Below are 19,122 nucleotides of genomic sequence, written 5' to 3'. Positions count from 1 at the left end.
ATGAGATTTAACTTGGATACTGTCAACTCATGTTCGATCCTCAGTCGATGCGGGAGTTTCTAACCTTTGATGGTATTACCAACGTCAATGCGATTTGCGAAGGTTTCGGAGAATTTTCTCAACATTCGACAATACTGTATATATATATATATATATATATATATATATATATATATATATATATATATATATATATATATATATATATATATATATATATATAGTATTATCGAATGTTGAGAAAATTCTCCGAAACCTTCGCAAATCGCATTGACGTTGGCAGTACCATCAAAGGTTAGAAACTCCCGCATCGAATATATATATATATATATATATATATATATATATATATATATATATATATATATATATATATATATATATATGAAATTATATTTTACGTTTCAGATTAATGGATTTACAATTAAGAAAACAAATTTTGTTCCATAAAAAACTTACGTTTGGACCTTGTTATTGTTCTAGCGTTATCGAGGGGTTTCTCTAACCATATATATATATATATATATATATATATATATATATATATATATATATATATACATACATATATACATATATGTGTGTGTGTGTGTGTGATTTTTGTGTTATCTATACTATACAGTGAAACTGTAAGAAAACTCTAAACCCATAAAACAGTTAGATGATATTAAACTTAACTATCCTAACCCTAAATTACTGTCTTATAATCCTCCGCAGTCTAAACAACGAGCAAATCCAAGTTGGAGTGTGTACAAGGCAATTTGATGAAATCAAGCCTCGAGAAGTCTGTTAAAGGCCATATAACGATTTGTGAAGGTGACAAACATAACCATGTTTAGAAAATCATGAAACCCTACAAAATACTAAACCCTAAACAGACAATGCTACACTAAATTGAACTATCCTGGTTTATTGTCTAAAAGTGAATGTGTAAGATATCTTTAAAAAAAATGTTTAGTTAGATGATGAATTAGATGATGAATTCCAGTGTTTTTTGGACAAAAATAATGATTACTATTAAATTTAGGTAACCTTCATAAAAAAATGAAGGAACCTATGAAACGATGCAATTAATCGAAACAAAAACGTCTCACTAAAACGAACTTGCTAGGGATGCAACCAACACCTAGGCCTAGGTATCTCTAACCGAGTCACACAGACAAAAGCGAGTGATAAGTCCACATCAAACTAAACGAAACGGAAGAAAAAAAGACTCAAAATAGAAGCGCTTCATACAACAATCTAATCAACTATAAAAAATAATAAATTGACCCAAGTAAAAAAAAAAAAAAAAAAAAACCTGTCTAAGAACGTCCCTTCTGATTTCTTTCGTTCGGACGTGAAGTCATCCCGTCAACCTTATCTATGCAAACCCACTTGCCGTTTCGATTCGGAAAAGCGTATTTGGAGGATTTTTCACTTATACCCAAAGGTTGAGGAATAACACCCTAGTCCGTCAAATCTTGAAAAAATCCTTTTTGAATAGGACCCGACGAACCTACCCCATAACCGTCTCGAGACGTAGAAACAACACTGGATTCTTCATATTAAATCTACCATTTTTATTCTTTAAACTGGAACCAAACAGAAGCATCCCTAGGACATTAGGCAAACAACAATAGGAGGTGCAATAGAAGTATAAACACAAAGGGACAGAAGGTTGGAAAACATGTTCCTCAACAACACCATCTGAATGGATCTCTAACCGTATTAAGAATCGGGATATTAGTTGGTTAGAGTGGATCTCGGATCCTTGGTCGTGTCTTGTTTAGCTATGAGTCTAGTGAGTAGTGTAGTGTGTTAATGTGTTGCTCTCTCTGCAACAAATGTAACTGCTGTCCTACTGTTCGTTTTCTTTTTTTGCCATGTAACTCCACCAAGTCCGTGAGTTCTAGTAGGGCTTTGTAAAGCCCAATCGTGTAACATGGATATGGATTGTGTATCATGTATATGGCCTTTTGGCCTACTTCGTGTTTAATAAAAATCATTTTGCTTTTCGAAAAAAAAACAACATCATTCGAAGATGCCTGTACAGGAGAACCAACATCCAACTCCGGAGCCAAGTTCAAATTATTACAAGCCGAATCAATTACCCCTTTCCTAGCCAAAACACCAACATAACCCTTAGTGACTGTTGTACCCAGGGGCGGAACTCGAGCGTTTTAATTAGGAGGGCCAAAAAATGAATATTCAAACTTTAAGTGTAGTACTAAATAATATAAGTATCGTCATCGTAGTTAAATACGGAGTTCAAACTTATTAATCTTTTGGGTGGTGATATTTTCAAACTTGTAAATGATAAATCTACTCTAGTATGATGATTTCTTCCAGAAATACCCTCAAATATATTCTATCAAAGAGTTTGTGTAAGACATGATTTAAGGTTATTTTAGTAATATTGAGTGGATATATAAAAAAGAGAGTAGAAAATATCAATTCCAATCTTTTAAGGTGAGTTGCTAATGAATTCTACATGAAAATTAGAACAAATATAATACAATTTACTCTTTGTTCAAAAAGTGTAAAGATTTACATTAAAAATTATCGTATAGATCTAAATCTAAATGCTATAATATATATTAAAAACGTAATGATATGAAAATGGTTATAATATAATAAACATAAAGAGGTAATAGAGTTTTTAGGGAGGCCAATTACAGGACATATATTTTTAAACCCATGAATATCATAAAAGTCATACCATTAACCCAAAAATCAAGGGAGGCCAAGGCCCTCTCTTGTCTACACATACCTCCGCGGCTCCGCCCCTAGTTGCACCCACTGTGCCGAAAATTAACTCCTCACTGCTCGCTGCCACATACTTGAACCCGATGACTCCATTACGGTTCAAAGCTTCGGACAAAATTTCGGTTTTAACACCATAAATTGGGTGTCCCGCGATGACAATTCGAATGGTAATCACAAGTAAATCAATGGAAAAAATGGCCTAAGTCAAACTCCGGCGAGATACCCTCATTAACCGAAACATTGCATACTGAAAACATTGAATTCCGGTGTTTAAGGAACAAAAATTGTCCCTATTAATAATTACAACGATGTTTTCTTTCAGGACATGGAATGGACATGACTTTCTGTCATCCCGTGAGGCCTTGTGGTTAGAAAAGATGGGCCTTCTTTCTGCACCTCTGTTTAAGTGTACTATTGGGTCTCTTTTTGTTGGGCCTTTTAATTTGACAACGCATTAAAAACCCCCACGTTAAAACTAATGCACACTTTGTTAAAATTTGTCTTTATTATCTTGATAAATAAATTGATAGTACAAAACATGAATAAGTTGTTGTAGACTTGTAGATAACAAGATGACAAAACCTATCATTGTTTGAAAAGTTACGTTGGTGTTAGCGAAAGTGATAGATGCTCCTGTACGTGATGTCATCTAACATTATCGTATTTACATATTTACGTAAACCAAAATGTTATGCTTTCCAAAGTGCAGTGTTAGCGAACACCAAGTCAGTGTCAGATTTTAAGAGTTACTTGGTGATGATATTGAGATGAATGGTAAATCTACCATAATTTATGATAAATCAATCACAAATATCCATTAACAAATTATGATCAGGTCTGGCTGAAAGCATGAGCAGGATGCTCAACTGCTCAATGTCTATCCTTTTAAGGTCAAAATAAAAAAAATGCAACAATGTATTTACATGCCCAAAAATTAAAAGTATAGTTTCAAGCGCATTTTCTCGGGGCAAAAATATTACAGGAAGAAATAAGATACACTGGGACTCATTTTTCCTAACCTTGATTTCTTTATTTCTTTTTTGAGTTTATGGTACCAGATACAACTTTTGATTATTTGATTTGTTATCTTTCGCGACTGTTCAATATCAATACGTTCGTTCGGTAAATTGCTATATTCTTTATATTTATTGATACGATGTTTTAATTGTCATTTTTTAAATAACCTATACTATCCGTTAGGGCCTTAGGACTTTTTTTCGCTTCGTTCTGGACAGTCAAATTCTCGAAACCTACTCTGATTATAATGTACAATTTAATTTAACAAAAATAATGGTGCAAGTAACTTCAGCGTATAGAAAACATTTCGAGCATGCATTTGCAAGTATTTTGAGCAAATAAAACTTTGGATACGATTGTAGTATTCAAATCTAGAGGGCTAGTAAAGGCTACAAATAAAGATTTCGTGTTTAACGCGCGCGCGTGAAGGTGATCAATTGATTCTAATTTTAATTTTAATTTCGCATATAAATAAAATAAGCTAAGAGACAAATTAATTAGGATAGTAAAAAAAATATAATTGCCGGAAGGTTATGGCCATCGATTTTCCGATCAGATCGTCGCTCCTTTTTCGTCAATCTTCGCCGCTGATTTTTTTACACAAAGCTTCTTCAATTATTTCCGGCAACTGGTATTGAAGTTCTTTTTCATCTCAATTTTACTTTATTAATTGTTATATCCAGTAATATATTCATGTTTTCACCTGATTCGGTTTTGAATTGTACTAATTCGATGTGTTTAATCTGTTATCCAGTAGTGATTGAGTAGGATTTAATTAATTAATTGTTGCTATATATTTGTGAAAATTAGTTTTGAAAGTTGACCTAGGGTTTTTAAATTGGGGATACTGTGATAGGGTTATGAATTTTTATAATTACTGTGAGATATAAAATGTTAAGTTAAACTGAAGAAGCATATGGCTGTATATCAGTATATGTTTATTTTGTTATCAATATTTATGTACTTTTGTATGTATATATCAGGCCAGTTAAAATATAGGTGAGAGATATGGCTGCTGCTGCTGCTGAATGTATTGATTTGAGTGGAGATGGAGGTGTGATGAAAACAATTGTGAAGAGAGCCAAACCTGATGCAATTGTTCCTTCTGAAAACCTTCCTCTTGTTGATGGTAATTAAAACTAATATAATAATGTTTATAGCTTCTCTTGTTCCTTTTTTTTTTGAAAGAAACTGTTTTGATTATCACTCGTGTTTAACATTCAGAGTTTAACAATTTCATGGAAGTGTATTAAAAGTAAGTTAGTTGCATATATGTATATATATGAGTAATAATGTCATTTGTGGACTTTAGGAACAGAAAGAAGGAAATTTTCAGCAATTTAATGTAGTATTTGTCACTTTTTAGCGTATCATCGATTTTTTTGTTAATTTCTGAAGATGGGTTCTAAGGGTGTCTGTGTTGATTCTTGGACAGTGCATTATGAAGGGACTCTGGCTGAAACGGGTGAAGTATTCGATACTACACATGAAGACAATACGATCTTCACCTTTGAACTTGGCAAGGGCTCTGTTATAAAGGCTTGGGATATTGCTTTAAGAACCATGAAGGTTGACCCATTTTTAAAACTCTCCACTTATCAGGATCATAAGTCCATGTTTTTTTCTAAATAGTTTAGAGTGTCTATCGTTGTTTCAGGTTGGCGAGGTTGCCAAAATAACTTGCAAGTCAGACTATGCGTATGGAACTGCAGGTTCTCCTCCAGAGATTCCACCAGAGTAACTACTTCATATTTCATAGCCTTTGTCTAATCTTTTTAGATATCAACTTTTGGTACATCATGTCACCCCATATAGCTATTATATTAATGTGATATTTTGGAATTCAAAGCATGAATAGGCTCACTTAGAGCGTGAATTGTGAGTAGTTGCAAAGTTTGATACGTGTTTATTGCTTTGGTATTTTAAACGTGCAGTGCAACTCTTATTTTTGAGGTGGAGCTGGTTGCCTGCAGGCCTAGGAAAGGTTCAAGCTTGGCTAGCGTCTCAGACGAGAGGGCTAGACTAGAGTATGTGCTTCTTATTCAATTATCTTATCTTCCAACTAAACTAAACCAGGCTGGCCTTCATTATTATAAGTTAATATTGTTAAATTTATAACAAGATGAATATACAGTGAGCTGAAGAGGCAAAGGGAAATGGCAGCTGCACAGAAGGAAGAAGAGAAGAAGAAACGAGAAGAAGCCAAAGCAGCAGCTGCGGCTCGTATTCAAGCCAAGATGGACTCCAAGAAAGGCGGCAAAGGAAAGGGCAAGGGAAAATAGTTCCATTTCTAGGATCTATCTTAACTTAATCATGGCAATTGATCCTTTTTTAGGTTAAAAATTCTGCATGTATGTGATCCTTAGGCTTTTGACCTTATTTTGAATAATGGAAGATACAAAACTGAGCTGCTACATTTGCTCGTCAATGAACAGGTGATGGTCCTTGATGTTAGCCAATCAGTTGATCTATTTAGGTTTCTGCATAATTTGGAATTTGTATGTGTTTGAAAGGCTTAATAAATTTTGATAGTCAATCAGTTGATATATTTACGTACTATATCTATATCGTTCACGTATCAAAATGTATACCGACATGAAATTCAAGAAGAAAATATTATCCGAAGCTACAAAAACAGGATCATAGAGCATATTGTAAGAACACTTACAAAAACAGGTTCATTATGCTCTATTTTTGAAGTATTTGGTTGAAGGTACTTGTGCACTTAACGTAATTTTGAAGTATTTGGTTGAAGGTACTTGTGCACTCAACCAAATACTTCTAAAATAGAGCATAATGGAGTACAGTATCTTCTAAGATATTTTATACTCTAAAAATGGTTCATTTACAACCATGCATTCCATGAATATAATCGACATCCTGTTCATCCCAAAGCTTTTGGATTATGCAGAGTATTGTCTTGCCAATGAAAGGCGTAAATAATGTTACACATTTTTAAAAGAGAAAATATGTACAGTAATACGTATCAATTTTGTGGACCTTATGAACTACCCTAGTGGTCCAGTGGTTCATCCCTTTACACTTGTGTATTACGATGGGGTGAGGAGGTCTCAAGTTTGAGTCTCTCCCCTTAAAAATATCCGTTAGATTTATTTTCTGAAAGCTGGATTGTTTCGGGGAGGTTTTACTGGCCCGTATTCAGGACCAGGTCCGACCCGCCTGCCCCTCGGGATGGTTTAAGGTTCGGATTCCTGTAATGCGGTTCGGGTTTCGGCCCGAAAGCGCGTGCGTGCATGGCAAATGAGAGTATTCGATGCCAACAACTTGCCTTGAAAAAAAAAAAATGTGGATCTTATGAAACTTAACAAATATCTAACTATTAAACCTAGTAATTAATGTAAGACTCAATTCAAATCTACTTTTGAACCACTATGAAGTAGTAGTGTTTGAATCTGAGTGTCTGACTTCATTATTATGTATGAAGTCTCTTACTTTCGTTCAGTAATTCGTTCGAGCGTAATTAATGTACTCGTGTTTATGTTTGCCCGGATTATTTTTTGTATTTTTGTTCAAACTTAAAATGGTTGGCAACATAAGTCTTTATAACTAATTATGTACTATCAACACTCTGTTAGATATATTAGTAATAGTAATTGGCCAATGGCCAATGTTAGATATATTAGTAATTGGCCCATATGCTTAGGCCATTTTGTATTTTGTTGGGGCTTAGCCCATCTTAATCTCTATATATGCTTGTAATCTTATTTTTGGATTAAGGAAAATTCAAGTACTTTCACTGTCATCATTCTTTATCATTCATCCCACTTTTGGTTAGAGTTTATATAACCGTTTGAAAGAACACAATCCTAAATGCTACAACTAGCCCTACATGGCTACATGCATTGGCAAGTAGTTGTTCGACTCGTGACTAAGAATGTAACAAATTAACCTTGGTCAACTAGTTTATGTAATTTGTATAGTACTAGACTACTAGTAGCTTTTATCATATGAAAAAAAAAAAAAAAAAAAAAAAAAAAAAAAAAAAAAAAAAAAATTAATGGAGACTCTACACGGTTTTATTAAATTTATTATAATCAGTTTAAGCAAGATCCAAGTACACTTTAAATATATATATATATATATATATATATATATATATATATATATATATATATATATATATATATATATATATATATATATATAATTTTTTTTTTTTTTTTGGTAAGCAAGGAAACCCTTCTATGAACGAGTACATTGGCTCTCCATAGAAGGTAAAACCTCGGGTAATCAAGCCCCCGAACGCGAGACCTGGTACCGGATGAATTGCGCATTATACGCACCCTCTAGTTACACTCCCTTTAAATATTAAAAATGCAATATTTTTGCAATTATTAATGAGGTGCGAATTGCCACCTTAGCATACACACAAAAGCCCAGAGGTGGTTCATAAACCAAACCGACATGTCCATAAATTTAGTACAAGAGGGTAGCTATCAACAAAGCGGTCGATATGGACCATTATGAGTCAACTTTGGTTCCATCTTTGACTTTATTCTAAGTTGAAATACCGTGAGATTTCCACATGTGTCCACTACCTTCGTTCTTCACTACTTCTTCTGAACATTTTAGTGAATTTACTGTATCATGTCTAAAATTAATATTACACGGTTGAATATAATTAATAATTTGGAATGTATATAAACAATATAGCAGGTATACAATATTAAATTATAGCTTATGAGGTTTGAGATAACTCATTATATAATAAATGTACAGTTGGCTCTATTAATCGAATCAACAGCAAACGTCGATTTATTTGCGACTTTACCGTCACTTAGAGCCTAAATTGAACTTTAGTCAGGTTTAAAACTCATGAAAATTTGATCCTACAATTTTCATGGCGTCCCACACTTTTTTTTTTCTTTTTTTAAACCTACTTATTGACCGGAGGTCCATTCGAAAGCAATCTCTCTATCCATAGAACACTTAGACGGAAGACTTTCTTTACTCTCTTGGGGTGTTTCACTCTAAGTGGAGCAATGACTTGTTTTTATTCTAAGATATAGAAGTATGTCTATATCTTACCTATTCATATCTCACTTTTGTGAGATTGAGTTTTGTTGTTGTTGAATAAATGGTACATCTATTTTAGATACTACTGAGTATTTTTTTGTAACAACTTCATTTGTTGCACTCGATTCTCTCAGCAAATTTGTGTGAATATAAATGTAAATAAACAATAAAACATAGATGAGCTTCACGCTGGTCTTCGTAATTAAAGAGACATTGATAAGCTTGCACTTGTTTAAAGAGTTCATTATAAATGATTGAAAACATGGTCTCAATTGATCTCATTTTCAAATCTAGGTTATATGTCATCGTTGCTTCTACAGTTTGGCATATTTGGAGATTCAGGAATAGCCGCTTATTTCACCCACGTCCCTTTAATCGTTGTATTTTATTTGATTCAATCTGCCTTTATTCTTTAAATTGGTATAGAAGTAGAGGTAAGAAAAATGTAAATTGGAACGTGTGGCGTCTTAAGCCGTTGTAATCTCTTTCGCGGGTCTATTCTAGCTACTTACTAGGATAGCTCGTTTTGTTTTAATATATTGCTGCTGTTCTAAAAAAAAAAAAGGTGCATGTATGATTCCTGAGGATACAATTTGTCGAACAACTAATTACCGATGCATGTAGGGCTAGTTGTAGCATTTAGGATTGTGTTATGGACACTATTTACTATTTAGTAGTGGGAACAAAAAAAAAGAAATTCTTTATTTATGATTCTATACTCTATTCGTAATTTTAGTTTGAAACTCTTAGAGCATATGGAGTCGTGAAGTGTCTAGGTACACACTAATTTTAGACACCTATGGTAGAAGAGAGGAAATGATTTAGTGTATAGTTTCAGTGTTTAATTTATTACGGAGTATTATTTAACTTTTTTATACTTTTTATTATTTATTTATTTTAAATAACAAAAATAAATTAATAAAATAAAACTAAAATTCCATTAATAAAAATACAATACTTAATAAAAGAAACAATTCTTTTCAAGTTTACCTATATCTAAATAACACAAAAAAATACAAATACAAAATAATTATTATAAGAAAACTAAAATTTAGAGCGCATTTTTTGAAAATAAATCGGCCAGTATTGAACCAACTTTTTATTTTTGAGCTTTTTATCTTTTAACCTAATCCCCCGTCTAAATCCTCCTCTTCATCTCGTATGTACCTGCAATCACAACCACAACCGCAACCGCAACCAAAAATAAAAATAATGATAGAAAAAAGAAACAAAAAATAACCCTCTTCTCAAAGTGGCCTGGTGGCGTTGAATCTCGACGCTGACCTCCATCAATGGTCCGATGCTGGAAGGGAGTCAGATGACCATCGGATTCCAGCGTCGGCGACCCCCTACGGTGAAAAATGGCTACGACTTTGTGTACTCTTAATTCGGGTTGTTTTTAAGTCAAAGTTATATCTTTAGAATATGTTATTTAAAATAAATCAGACTTAATATAATAAATACAACAATGAAACCTACAATTAGGTTATAATCTAAAGCTCTAATTTCAAGTTGCGTTGTTTTTTTTTCTATCAACCTGGATATCCAACTTATTTTTTCAAACTGACTAATTACAGGGGACTACTCGATTTACGAGTAGCCCGGAGTCATTGCAAGAAAACCTTCGTGGCCACGAGGGAATAACTGCAACTGCGTGGAATCGAATTCATGACCTCCACCATAAAAGGATGGGCCTCAATCATTACACCACCACCCCCGCGGTTTAAGTTGGGTTGTTTTTGAGGTCATCTATCGTACTGCAATTAAATTTAAGTTAATTTAATAAATGAACAATTCATATCACCTTGTTTGACATTACATCACGGAATGGTAAATGACTTCATATCGACAAGGTAAATGGAATCACTATTCGTCCGGATAGGAGGAATGGTAAAAATGTCTCGTAACTTGTGTTTTCTTTGTGTATGTTTTTAATGATGGTTTTGAATTTGGTATAATTCTTTGTTGGTGCTCGTTAGAAGCTAGTTTAGTGTAGTGATTTAGATGTAATCTTCTTGTTTGTATGTTGTGTTAGTGTTATGTGCTCGGTTGGAGTTAGCGTCAATTTGTGACGTTTGCTTGTTTCGAGTTGTTCTTTTGTGGTGTAACTGTTTGGATCTTCATTTTTCGATGAAGATCTCGTTTATTATAGTTTTTGTTATTTTGGCTAAAAAAAACAATTGATATCGCCTGATTTCAAAAATAATGTCACTAACAATTTTTTTTTTTGGGGGGGGGGATTCACTATCCCATCTAATTGATTTTTGTGTATGGTAAAGTTTTTATTTACACAATGAAGGTATTTAAGTGTGTTGCATATTACAGTGAAATACATAGTTCACACCTATGATTAACAAGTACGATTTTAGCATAACGTCAATATCTATCAATGTTTAATTATGCATAGCAGAAAGTGATATAAAGCACGCGCATATTGCTGGTTATATGGTAAACACGACATTCCACATTTCAAATCAAGATAACAGCCTGTTTCCAGCAACCTTTATTGTGACTCAACTCTAACCAAATGTGCCAAAAATATCCCCTTTTTGTTCTTTTTATGCACACAACCACACAATCTCTATCTTTTCAATTCTTTCTTATTCCAACAAAATTTTTAATTTTGTACCATATCATCATTTGAACACAGTAAGGCTATGAATGACAGTAACTTTTTTTATAGCATTTAGTTTTTACTAAAAAATTCATATGTAACAAAAATTTGGTTTAGTTAAATGGAAAAAAGCTAAAAACCTACTCCCTCCGTCTCATTCTAATAGTCCACAGACAAAAACACGCAGTTTTAAAAAATCCCACTAACTTCATTTCTCCACCAATGAAATATCTTCTCTCTCCGGATCCACCAATAAAATATCTTCTTTTTTTCTATTTATGAAAGTGGATTATTAATTTGAGACAACACAAAATGAAATACTGGACTACACGGAGGGAGTATTAATTACCTGGTACAGGCTAAAAGTTAAAAGCTACCGACTACTCGTATAACCGACTAGCTACCGGCTAGCCTGTCAAACATACATAAACGTACAATTCAATGTAAGCTCAAACAAACTGTGGACAACAGAATTCAAGTTTATAAACTTTTCAAATAACAAAATTATAATTAATCATATAAGAACAAGGTACTCTAGAAAAACTCATATGTTGTAATCTCAGCATGTTTAACTATATACATTAAGCCTTGATAAAATCATGAATCAACTTCGCTATTTGTGTAGCTCGGCGCCCGTGTTTTGTTCCTCCAATGTGACTGTTCATCACCTACGCGACGAACCACTAACAGTGGACGACAAGGACCGAGTTCTATGACTGACTCGATCATTAGAACTTGAACTCGAGCCCAAAGCCCGTCTTCCATTCCTCAAAAACCCTCCTCCAAAACACGAAAGAAAGTTCCTTAAAACCCGGCCCAACCCGTTTCTTTCTCTAGTAACATTCCCTCTAGCAGCCCATGAAATCCTTCTTGGAGCCCCATTGTTATTAAACCCCCCATCCATTTCCGTAAAAACAACGGGCAGCTCCCTCTGCCCGACCCCTCTTCCGCCCGAAAATCTACCAACCGCAAACCCGCCTCCGGGCAATCGCCATATCGTTAACCCGACCGCTTCCTCTTCGTGACCCGGATGACTATCCGTATCGTTATGAGCCCGGTTTGCATTCGATGAATCAACGGTTTCTGATGGCAACTCGTGGCGACAAACCGGGCAAGAGTTACGCAAAGCGAGCCACGGAAGAATGCAATCGGAATGATATAAATGTTGACAAGGCATTTCTTTAGCTTCTGATCCTAAATCAAATGGTTCTTTACAAACAGCACAGTATGATTCAATTGTAACATGGTTTTCTTGAATTTCAATTGTTGGCATTGCTTCAATTGCTGCTTTAGATGCAGGTGGATTAGTATCAATTCTTCCCAACCCATTTCCTTCTATTTGAGATAACTGATCCAATAACCTATCAAAACCCGACCCGAGTAAAAACTCCGACATAGTAGCCGGTAATGGTCTGAGACCCGACCCGGATCCATCATCATAATACAATTCAAACCCACCACCGGTACCGAGTTCCTCGGTACTAGACTCTTCCGGTGTGCTTGTGGGTCCCCGTAGAACGATGACCGGATTAAACGGTGACCGTTCACCGGTGTTTCTTCTACCTCGCCGGAGCAACGGCGGACTAGGGGTCGGTCCGGGACTCTGTTGACCGTTTCCGGAGGGATATACGGCAGCTGTCGGAAACCGATTTAATCGGTTGGGACTATTAATTTCTTCTATAAATCCACCGTTGCAATCGGGACAATTTAACGATGAATCTTGAACTTCGAGTTGAACCCTAATGGATCGGTTGCATCTGTAGCACCAGTACGATGATGACAAAGACCCAATTGCTGACATCTAGATATATGAATCTGTATATCTATAGTGCTTAAACACAAATCTTAGATCGATATACCTGAATTATCTTCAAAAAAACCTCAAAGATCGAAACTTTCAAACGAAAGGATGAATCTTTGTAAGAAATTAAAGAACCCCAGATCAAGTTACCTAATTTTCCTTGGAGATAACTTGAAAGATCGAAACTTTTGACTAAAATAACTAGTATTCGTAAAAAATAAAGAAATCCCAAATCCGAGATGATTTATTTATCTTCAAGAACAAACGAAAGTAGGAATCTTTTTTCTTGAAAAAAAGAAAAAAAAAAAAAACTTAATACAGTGAATGGAACCAACAAATTAAGAAAAAGAATCTGCAATCAATCAATAATTTGATGGTATAAATCATGAAATATGAAATCTTGAAAATGAAATTTAAAATGACGAAAAAGGATGTTAATCGGTGGAAAATGGAATCTCTCCGGCGATGAGAGAGGGTGGGTTTGATAGAAAAGTAGAGAACAAGTGAAATGAAATTATATGAGAGGAAAAAAAGGTGAACGCGTGATGGAAAGGAGTCAAAGTTTTATGATTTCAGACTATTTTTTTTAGGGACTATATACCAAGACGCCAACTAATAGTATTGTGTTTATTGTCTTGAGAGATACTACGTAATTATTATTCACCACTTTTTAATCTGAATTAATCTAAATAAATATAAATATAAATACTACGTACTTAAACTAAGGAGGATGATTCTCACACACACTTTTTTGATCCTCACACACCAATTGAGTATTATTAGAAGAGTAAAAGGTTAAAATAGGTGTGTGAGGATCAAAAAAATGTGTGTGAGAATCATCCCCTTAAACTTATATTATTATTATTATTATTATTATTATTATTATTATTATTATTATTATTATTATTATTATTATGTATATTTAAAAGTATAATAGTTAATTAGGCGCACATGATTCAATATGTGATAATGATTGTGTGTGAGGATCACCTCCCATTATTTTTAGGTTATTTATATTTGAAAATATTTTTTTAATTTATTCAAGTTTAGCTTTACATCTTTATTGATAATTCGTATTTAAAAGTGACTTTATGAATCATTCAAATTCGTGTATTGTTCTACAAGTATTAAATTTGGCTAAAATCTCATAAAAAAACTATACAAATAACACAAATAAACGAGATTTTCTTAATTAACATCATTTATATAACAATAAATTGTTACGAAATACACGTGTATTTGTGTTTTTTATAACTTTTTCAAAGAGTTTTTCGTCGAATTTTGATATATATAAAACAACATATGAATTTTTTTAGGCAAATTGAAAGGTTTGTATTAATAAACAGAGAATCATACAAAACTAGAGCGGGACATATCCCAAACTCCATACACAAATGACAAAACCAACAGAGCCTAGCCCAGCTACGTCAAACAAACGAAAACAAAAACATCAAATTAATCAAAGCTGTCTCATCTTTCATGACACGCTAGGATTAAAATGAACACACAGCTACACTATACTCAATTTCATATTATTCCATTTCGAATTCCAGATTCTTCCAACTTGCTTGACAACAACAGACTCTTTGACTTTGAGAGCCAACAGTTTGACTAGAACAAAATCTTTGATGTCTACTTAATTCTTCTGGCGATCTCCTTCTAACTGTGAACAAACGCCAAATCCTTTCAAGCCATATACGATAAACCACATCAGCCACCACCATTCTATTAATGATATTCCAAATTTGCTTTGTATAAGAATAAAATGCCAATCTCCGAATTATGACCTTCAAATCATTACCAATACCTCTGAATATGATCATTGACTTCATTTCATTCCACACCTTTTTGGCATAGTCACATCTAAAGAATAGATGTCTTGAAGAATCATTCTACTTTCCACATTAAGCGCATTTAAAAGTCTGATTTGGGTACCATATTAACATTTTATCTTGAGTGGTCAATCTATCTAATGGTGTATCCTAGGAAATACACGCATAAAAATACCATTTTTATACAAGAAAAATGGATCAAAGAGCATAAAAGATAACAATATTTGGCGGTTTTTAGCATTTGCCGTCCAGCGTACAGCAGGCCGCCCAGCGTTAAGCGTAAGCCCTGCAGGCAGCTTCTATGTTTAAGCCCTTTTACTAGGCGCGTGAGCAGTACGTAGCCACGTCAGCACACGCCACCGACCTTTCAGATATTTCGCATAACTGAATTAATCAGCGATTGACACGTGTATTCCGAGAATTTCGGACATTCTACGCCTATAAATAGACCCTCTATAGGTCACCACATTTCACAGGATCTAATCTGAACTTCAGTCAGAAAGAAGTACAATTTCTCTTTCACACAGTTCTTTCTCACTCTAAAACATTAACCGCTTAGCAGCAGAATGCTAGACGGATCAAATACAGATTGATCCACAGATTGATTGAGGCCACCCCACGGATCTCCCATCCGTGTTCCGGGTCTGCAGAGAATATTTTCCGAGGACAAACATCAATCAACATACTATCACACCACGCTAGGTGTGATGACCCGAAAAATTCTGACCAAATTTAAACTTAATGATTAACGTTTCCGACACGATATGCAAAGTCTGTAAAACTGAATCTCAAAATTTTTGAACTACTTTCATATGTTCAATTACCCTTCGTTTGTTCTCGACGATTCGCAAACAATTATATGTAAATAGATACATATATATACTATATCTTGAAAACGTAACAATGTATTAATTGTTGATACCATACATTAAACTTATTGGTTTAAATATCTATTTGAATATTTATGATAAGTTGGAATATTAATTGTATGAATAACTTGCGACGTGTATTTAAAACGTGTTTATATTAACTTGGTTATAAAACGTTTGATAATACTATTATTGTTGTAAATAACGAGAAGATGATTTATTGAAGTAAATGACCAAAACACTCAAATGTTTAAGTTATATTTCAAGTGATATAGTTTATGGATAATTTAAGTCTATATTTTGACAAAGGTAAGAGTCGCGAAACGTAAAGTGCAAGTTTTCTCAGCGTACGAAAGGACGTTTGAAAAGTCGGAACCGGAACATAAGTCGAGTGACGACGTACGACTTATCGGAACAAAAATTTCAAGTCACCTATGCACGAGAATATAATATAATATATATATAATTAATATAAAATATATATATTATAAATATAATTAATATTATGTCGACAAACAAAACAACAAAAGTTTGTGAGCTGTCAGGGCATCCCATGCGATCGCATGGGAAATGCACTGAGAAGCCATGCGATCGCATGGCAGTCAGGATTCAGAAACCTTCTATAAATTGGCAAGTTTGCTCGACGTACACACACACACATTTTATATCTTACTCCCTCTGTTATATAATTATTTATATTATTATTATTATTAAGATTAATATTATTATTAATCTTATTATTATTAGTAGTATTATTATTATTAGTATTATACATAAAATACTACGACGAGGTCATGAGCGTGTCACTTTCAAAACAAGTTTTCGAGCGGGATAGAGCTAAGGAAACTATGAGTTATAGCTATGGAAGTTATGGGTAATGTCCGTGGGTAATATTCGCAAGTCAAACCTAGTGTTTATCATCTCTGTTACGTCTACGTACTTTCCTGCAATATTGAATCACAATATTGATAAGTGAGCATTCATATCTTATCTTTTATATATTAATAGTGTATCAATGTCTAATGCTCGAGTATATATATTTATGCATGCTTGTTTGCTAAATTTCGTCGTTAAATAGTTTATGATGAATCACGAATTAAATATATATATTACTGATAAAAGGTATATGATATGCATGTTTTTGAAAAGCTGACGAAAAATCAATAACTTTTCATTTAGAAATCGCGTAATTTCGATGAACGAATTAAAAGATATGGACATCTGAATTATGATTAATGATAATTGGAATTGCTTTTGAATCTGCAATTAAGATTTAAACAACCTGTTTATGAGATTGATAAATTAGATTTTTGAATACTACTAGCCGAGTAAATGAATCCTTATATAAAGCACGTCTCGTTTTGTTAAACAACTGTAAAAATTGACTTTTTGAAACGACTTTGGATAACTTTTGTATGTCGATCTTGAGCATTAGGATTGTGATACACTATGACCTGACCTAGCTTGATAGACATTTATTGACCAACATATGTTCTCTAGGTTGAGATCTACGGTTATTTGATATTCCGAGTTTCGGTCACATTTCGGTGAACGACTTTTTGTGCTGCTAATGTGAGTTTCATATGCTCCCTTTTTAATTGCTTTTACAATCTATAGTTTTGGGCTGAGAATACATACACTTTATTTTAAACGCAATGGATACAAGTACATACTAAATTCTACACCGAGTTTGAACCGAAAATCCCTTAGCTTTGGTAACTAGTAACTGCCAGTTATAAGAACTGGTGGGCACGAATAGTGGTATATGGATCTATAGGGCTTGACATCCCCATCTGTTCTAGCTATAGAAACCCTAGCCAGAACTATAAAACAGATGTATGCTATTTGAGGTTAGTACACATTGGTTTGCGTGTACATGTTGGTTGCATGTATGTTAAAACAGGGGTACTTATTATATATACATTAAAGTTTAGTTACCAGGGTGCTCAATCTTGTAGAATATTTTGATAAACATTTCTGGATGACACAACTGAAATCTTGTGATCCACCTTTATATACAGAATATGCGATACATTAAAACTATGAACTCACCAACCTTTGTGTTGACACTTGTTAGCATGTTTATTCTCAGGTTCCCTAGAAGTCTTCCGCTGTTTGCTTATATGTTAGACAAGCTTTGTGCATGGAGTCATACATGCTTTATTCAAGAAAACATTGCATTCACAAAACCATCATCATGTATCTATTTTGACTACATTGTCAACGGAAGTATTCTTGTAAACTATTATTTACAGTGATTGTCTATATGTAGAAATCATCAGATGTCGAAAACCTTGGATTTAAATATTCATTATGGTATACCTTTTCAAAAGAATGCAATGTTTATAAAACGTATCATATAGAGGTCAAATACCTCGCAATGAAATCGATGAATGACGTATTCGTCCATATAGATTTAGAGCGATCGTCACAGTTGGTATCAGAGCGTTGGTCCTAGCAAACCAGGTCTTGCATGAGTGTGTCTAACTGATAGTTGTTAGGATGCATTCGTAAGTCTGGACTTCGACTGTGTCTGCATGTCAAAAGTTTTGCTTATCATTTATTATCGGAAATTACCTGCTTATCATTCTTAGTCTAAACGCGTCTTACTGCATTGATTGCATAGATAGTGTATATACAAAATTCATATCTTAGCATATCTGTTGCTGTAAACTTTTCCTGACAGCTTTCGAAAGTTCCTCCGTAAATTGCGGATCCCTTGTACTATATATTGGTATTCTATATAATTAGAATATCATCTGATATCCAAAAATTATTTCATATCAAAAATCCTTTATCTAACCGTGTAAGATAAATTCCGCATCTAGTTCAAATTTCTTAGATTCCGACCGCTATTCCGATATGGATTTCCACTCGAGCTCCGAAAGCAGTGTAACCGGAATGGACCAACCAATTAGCCATCATCTATTCTGGATGAATTGGGGATGAGTTCGTAATCTACTTAATCATTGGAGACAAGAAGAAGGTGATCCCTTCCATCCACCAAATTTCCCTCTTGGCAAAGAACATGAAGCACTTACCGGTGAACCTGTTCGAGACACCATTTTCTCTCTCATTTCCAGAGTATCTCGTCACGATAATATACTATCTCAAATTCTGAATCTTATTCATCCGCTCGTCCGAACAAACAATCATCCCGGTGTAATAGAAGAAGTCAACGAACTTCACGCTCGGGTAGTGGCT

At 33.9% G+C, this 19,122-nt stretch overlaps 2 protein-coding genes across 2 annotated transcripts; one reads left to right on the top strand and one right to left on the bottom strand.

Annotated features, from left to right (window-relative positions):
- Nucleotides 1–4,238: 4,238 nt before the first annotated feature.
- On the top strand, nt 4,239–6,260 carry LOC139862534 (peptidyl-prolyl cis-trans isomerase FKBP20-1). Its single transcript, XM_071851151.1, has 6 exons — nt 4,239–4,396; nt 4,749–4,894; nt 5,201–5,334; nt 5,423–5,502; nt 5,700–5,792; nt 5,900–6,260. Exons 2-6 carry the CDS (start codon nt 4,774–4,776, stop codon nt 6,045–6,047), a joined length of 576 nt encoding a protein of 191 aa, XP_071707252.1. The 5' UTR covers nt 4,239–4,396; nt 4,749–4,773; the 3' UTR covers nt 6,048–6,260.
- A 5,619-nt stretch (nt 6,261–11,879) lies between these two features.
- On the bottom strand, nt 11,880–13,746 carry LOC139861631 (probable E3 ubiquitin-protein ligase RHC2A). The gene has a single exon (XM_071850079.1). It carries the CDS (start codon nt 13,215–13,217, stop codon nt 12,081–12,083), a length of 1,137 nt encoding a protein of 378 aa, XP_071706180.1. The 5' UTR covers nt 13,218–13,746; the 3' UTR covers nt 11,880–12,080.
- Nucleotides 13,747–19,122: the final 5,376 nt, after the last annotated feature.

The sequence above is a fragment of the Rutidosis leptorrhynchoides genome, chromosome 8 (genome assembly GCF_046630445.1).
Source record: "Rutidosis leptorrhynchoides isolate AG116_Rl617_1_P2 chromosome 8, CSIRO_AGI_Rlap_v1, whole genome shotgun sequence".
NCBI lineage: Eukaryota > Viridiplantae > Streptophyta > Magnoliopsida > Asterales > Asteraceae > Rutidosis > Rutidosis leptorrhynchoides.
Note: the sequence above shows the minus strand (reverse complement) of the source record. Positions and strands in the feature narration are given on the sequence as shown.

Bases quoted from the DNA above. Each gene is read 5' to 3' on its own strand.
- LOC139862534 (XM_071851151.1), top strand. From the start codon at position 4,774: ATGGCTGCTGCTGCTGCTGAATGTATTGATTTGAGTGGAGATGGAGGT. The intron at 4,895-5,200 runs GTAATTAAAACT...ATTCTTGGACAG, and splicing joins AAACCTTCCTCTTGTTGATG to TGCATTATGAAGGGACTCTG. The intron at 5,793-5,899 runs GTATGTGCTTCT...ATGAATATACAG, and splicing joins GACGAGAGGGCTAGACTAGA to TGAGCTGAAGAGGCAAAGGG.
- LOC139861631 (XM_071850079.1), bottom strand. From the start codon at position 13,217: ATGTCAGCAATTGGGTCTTTGTCATCATCGTACTGGTGCTACAGATGC.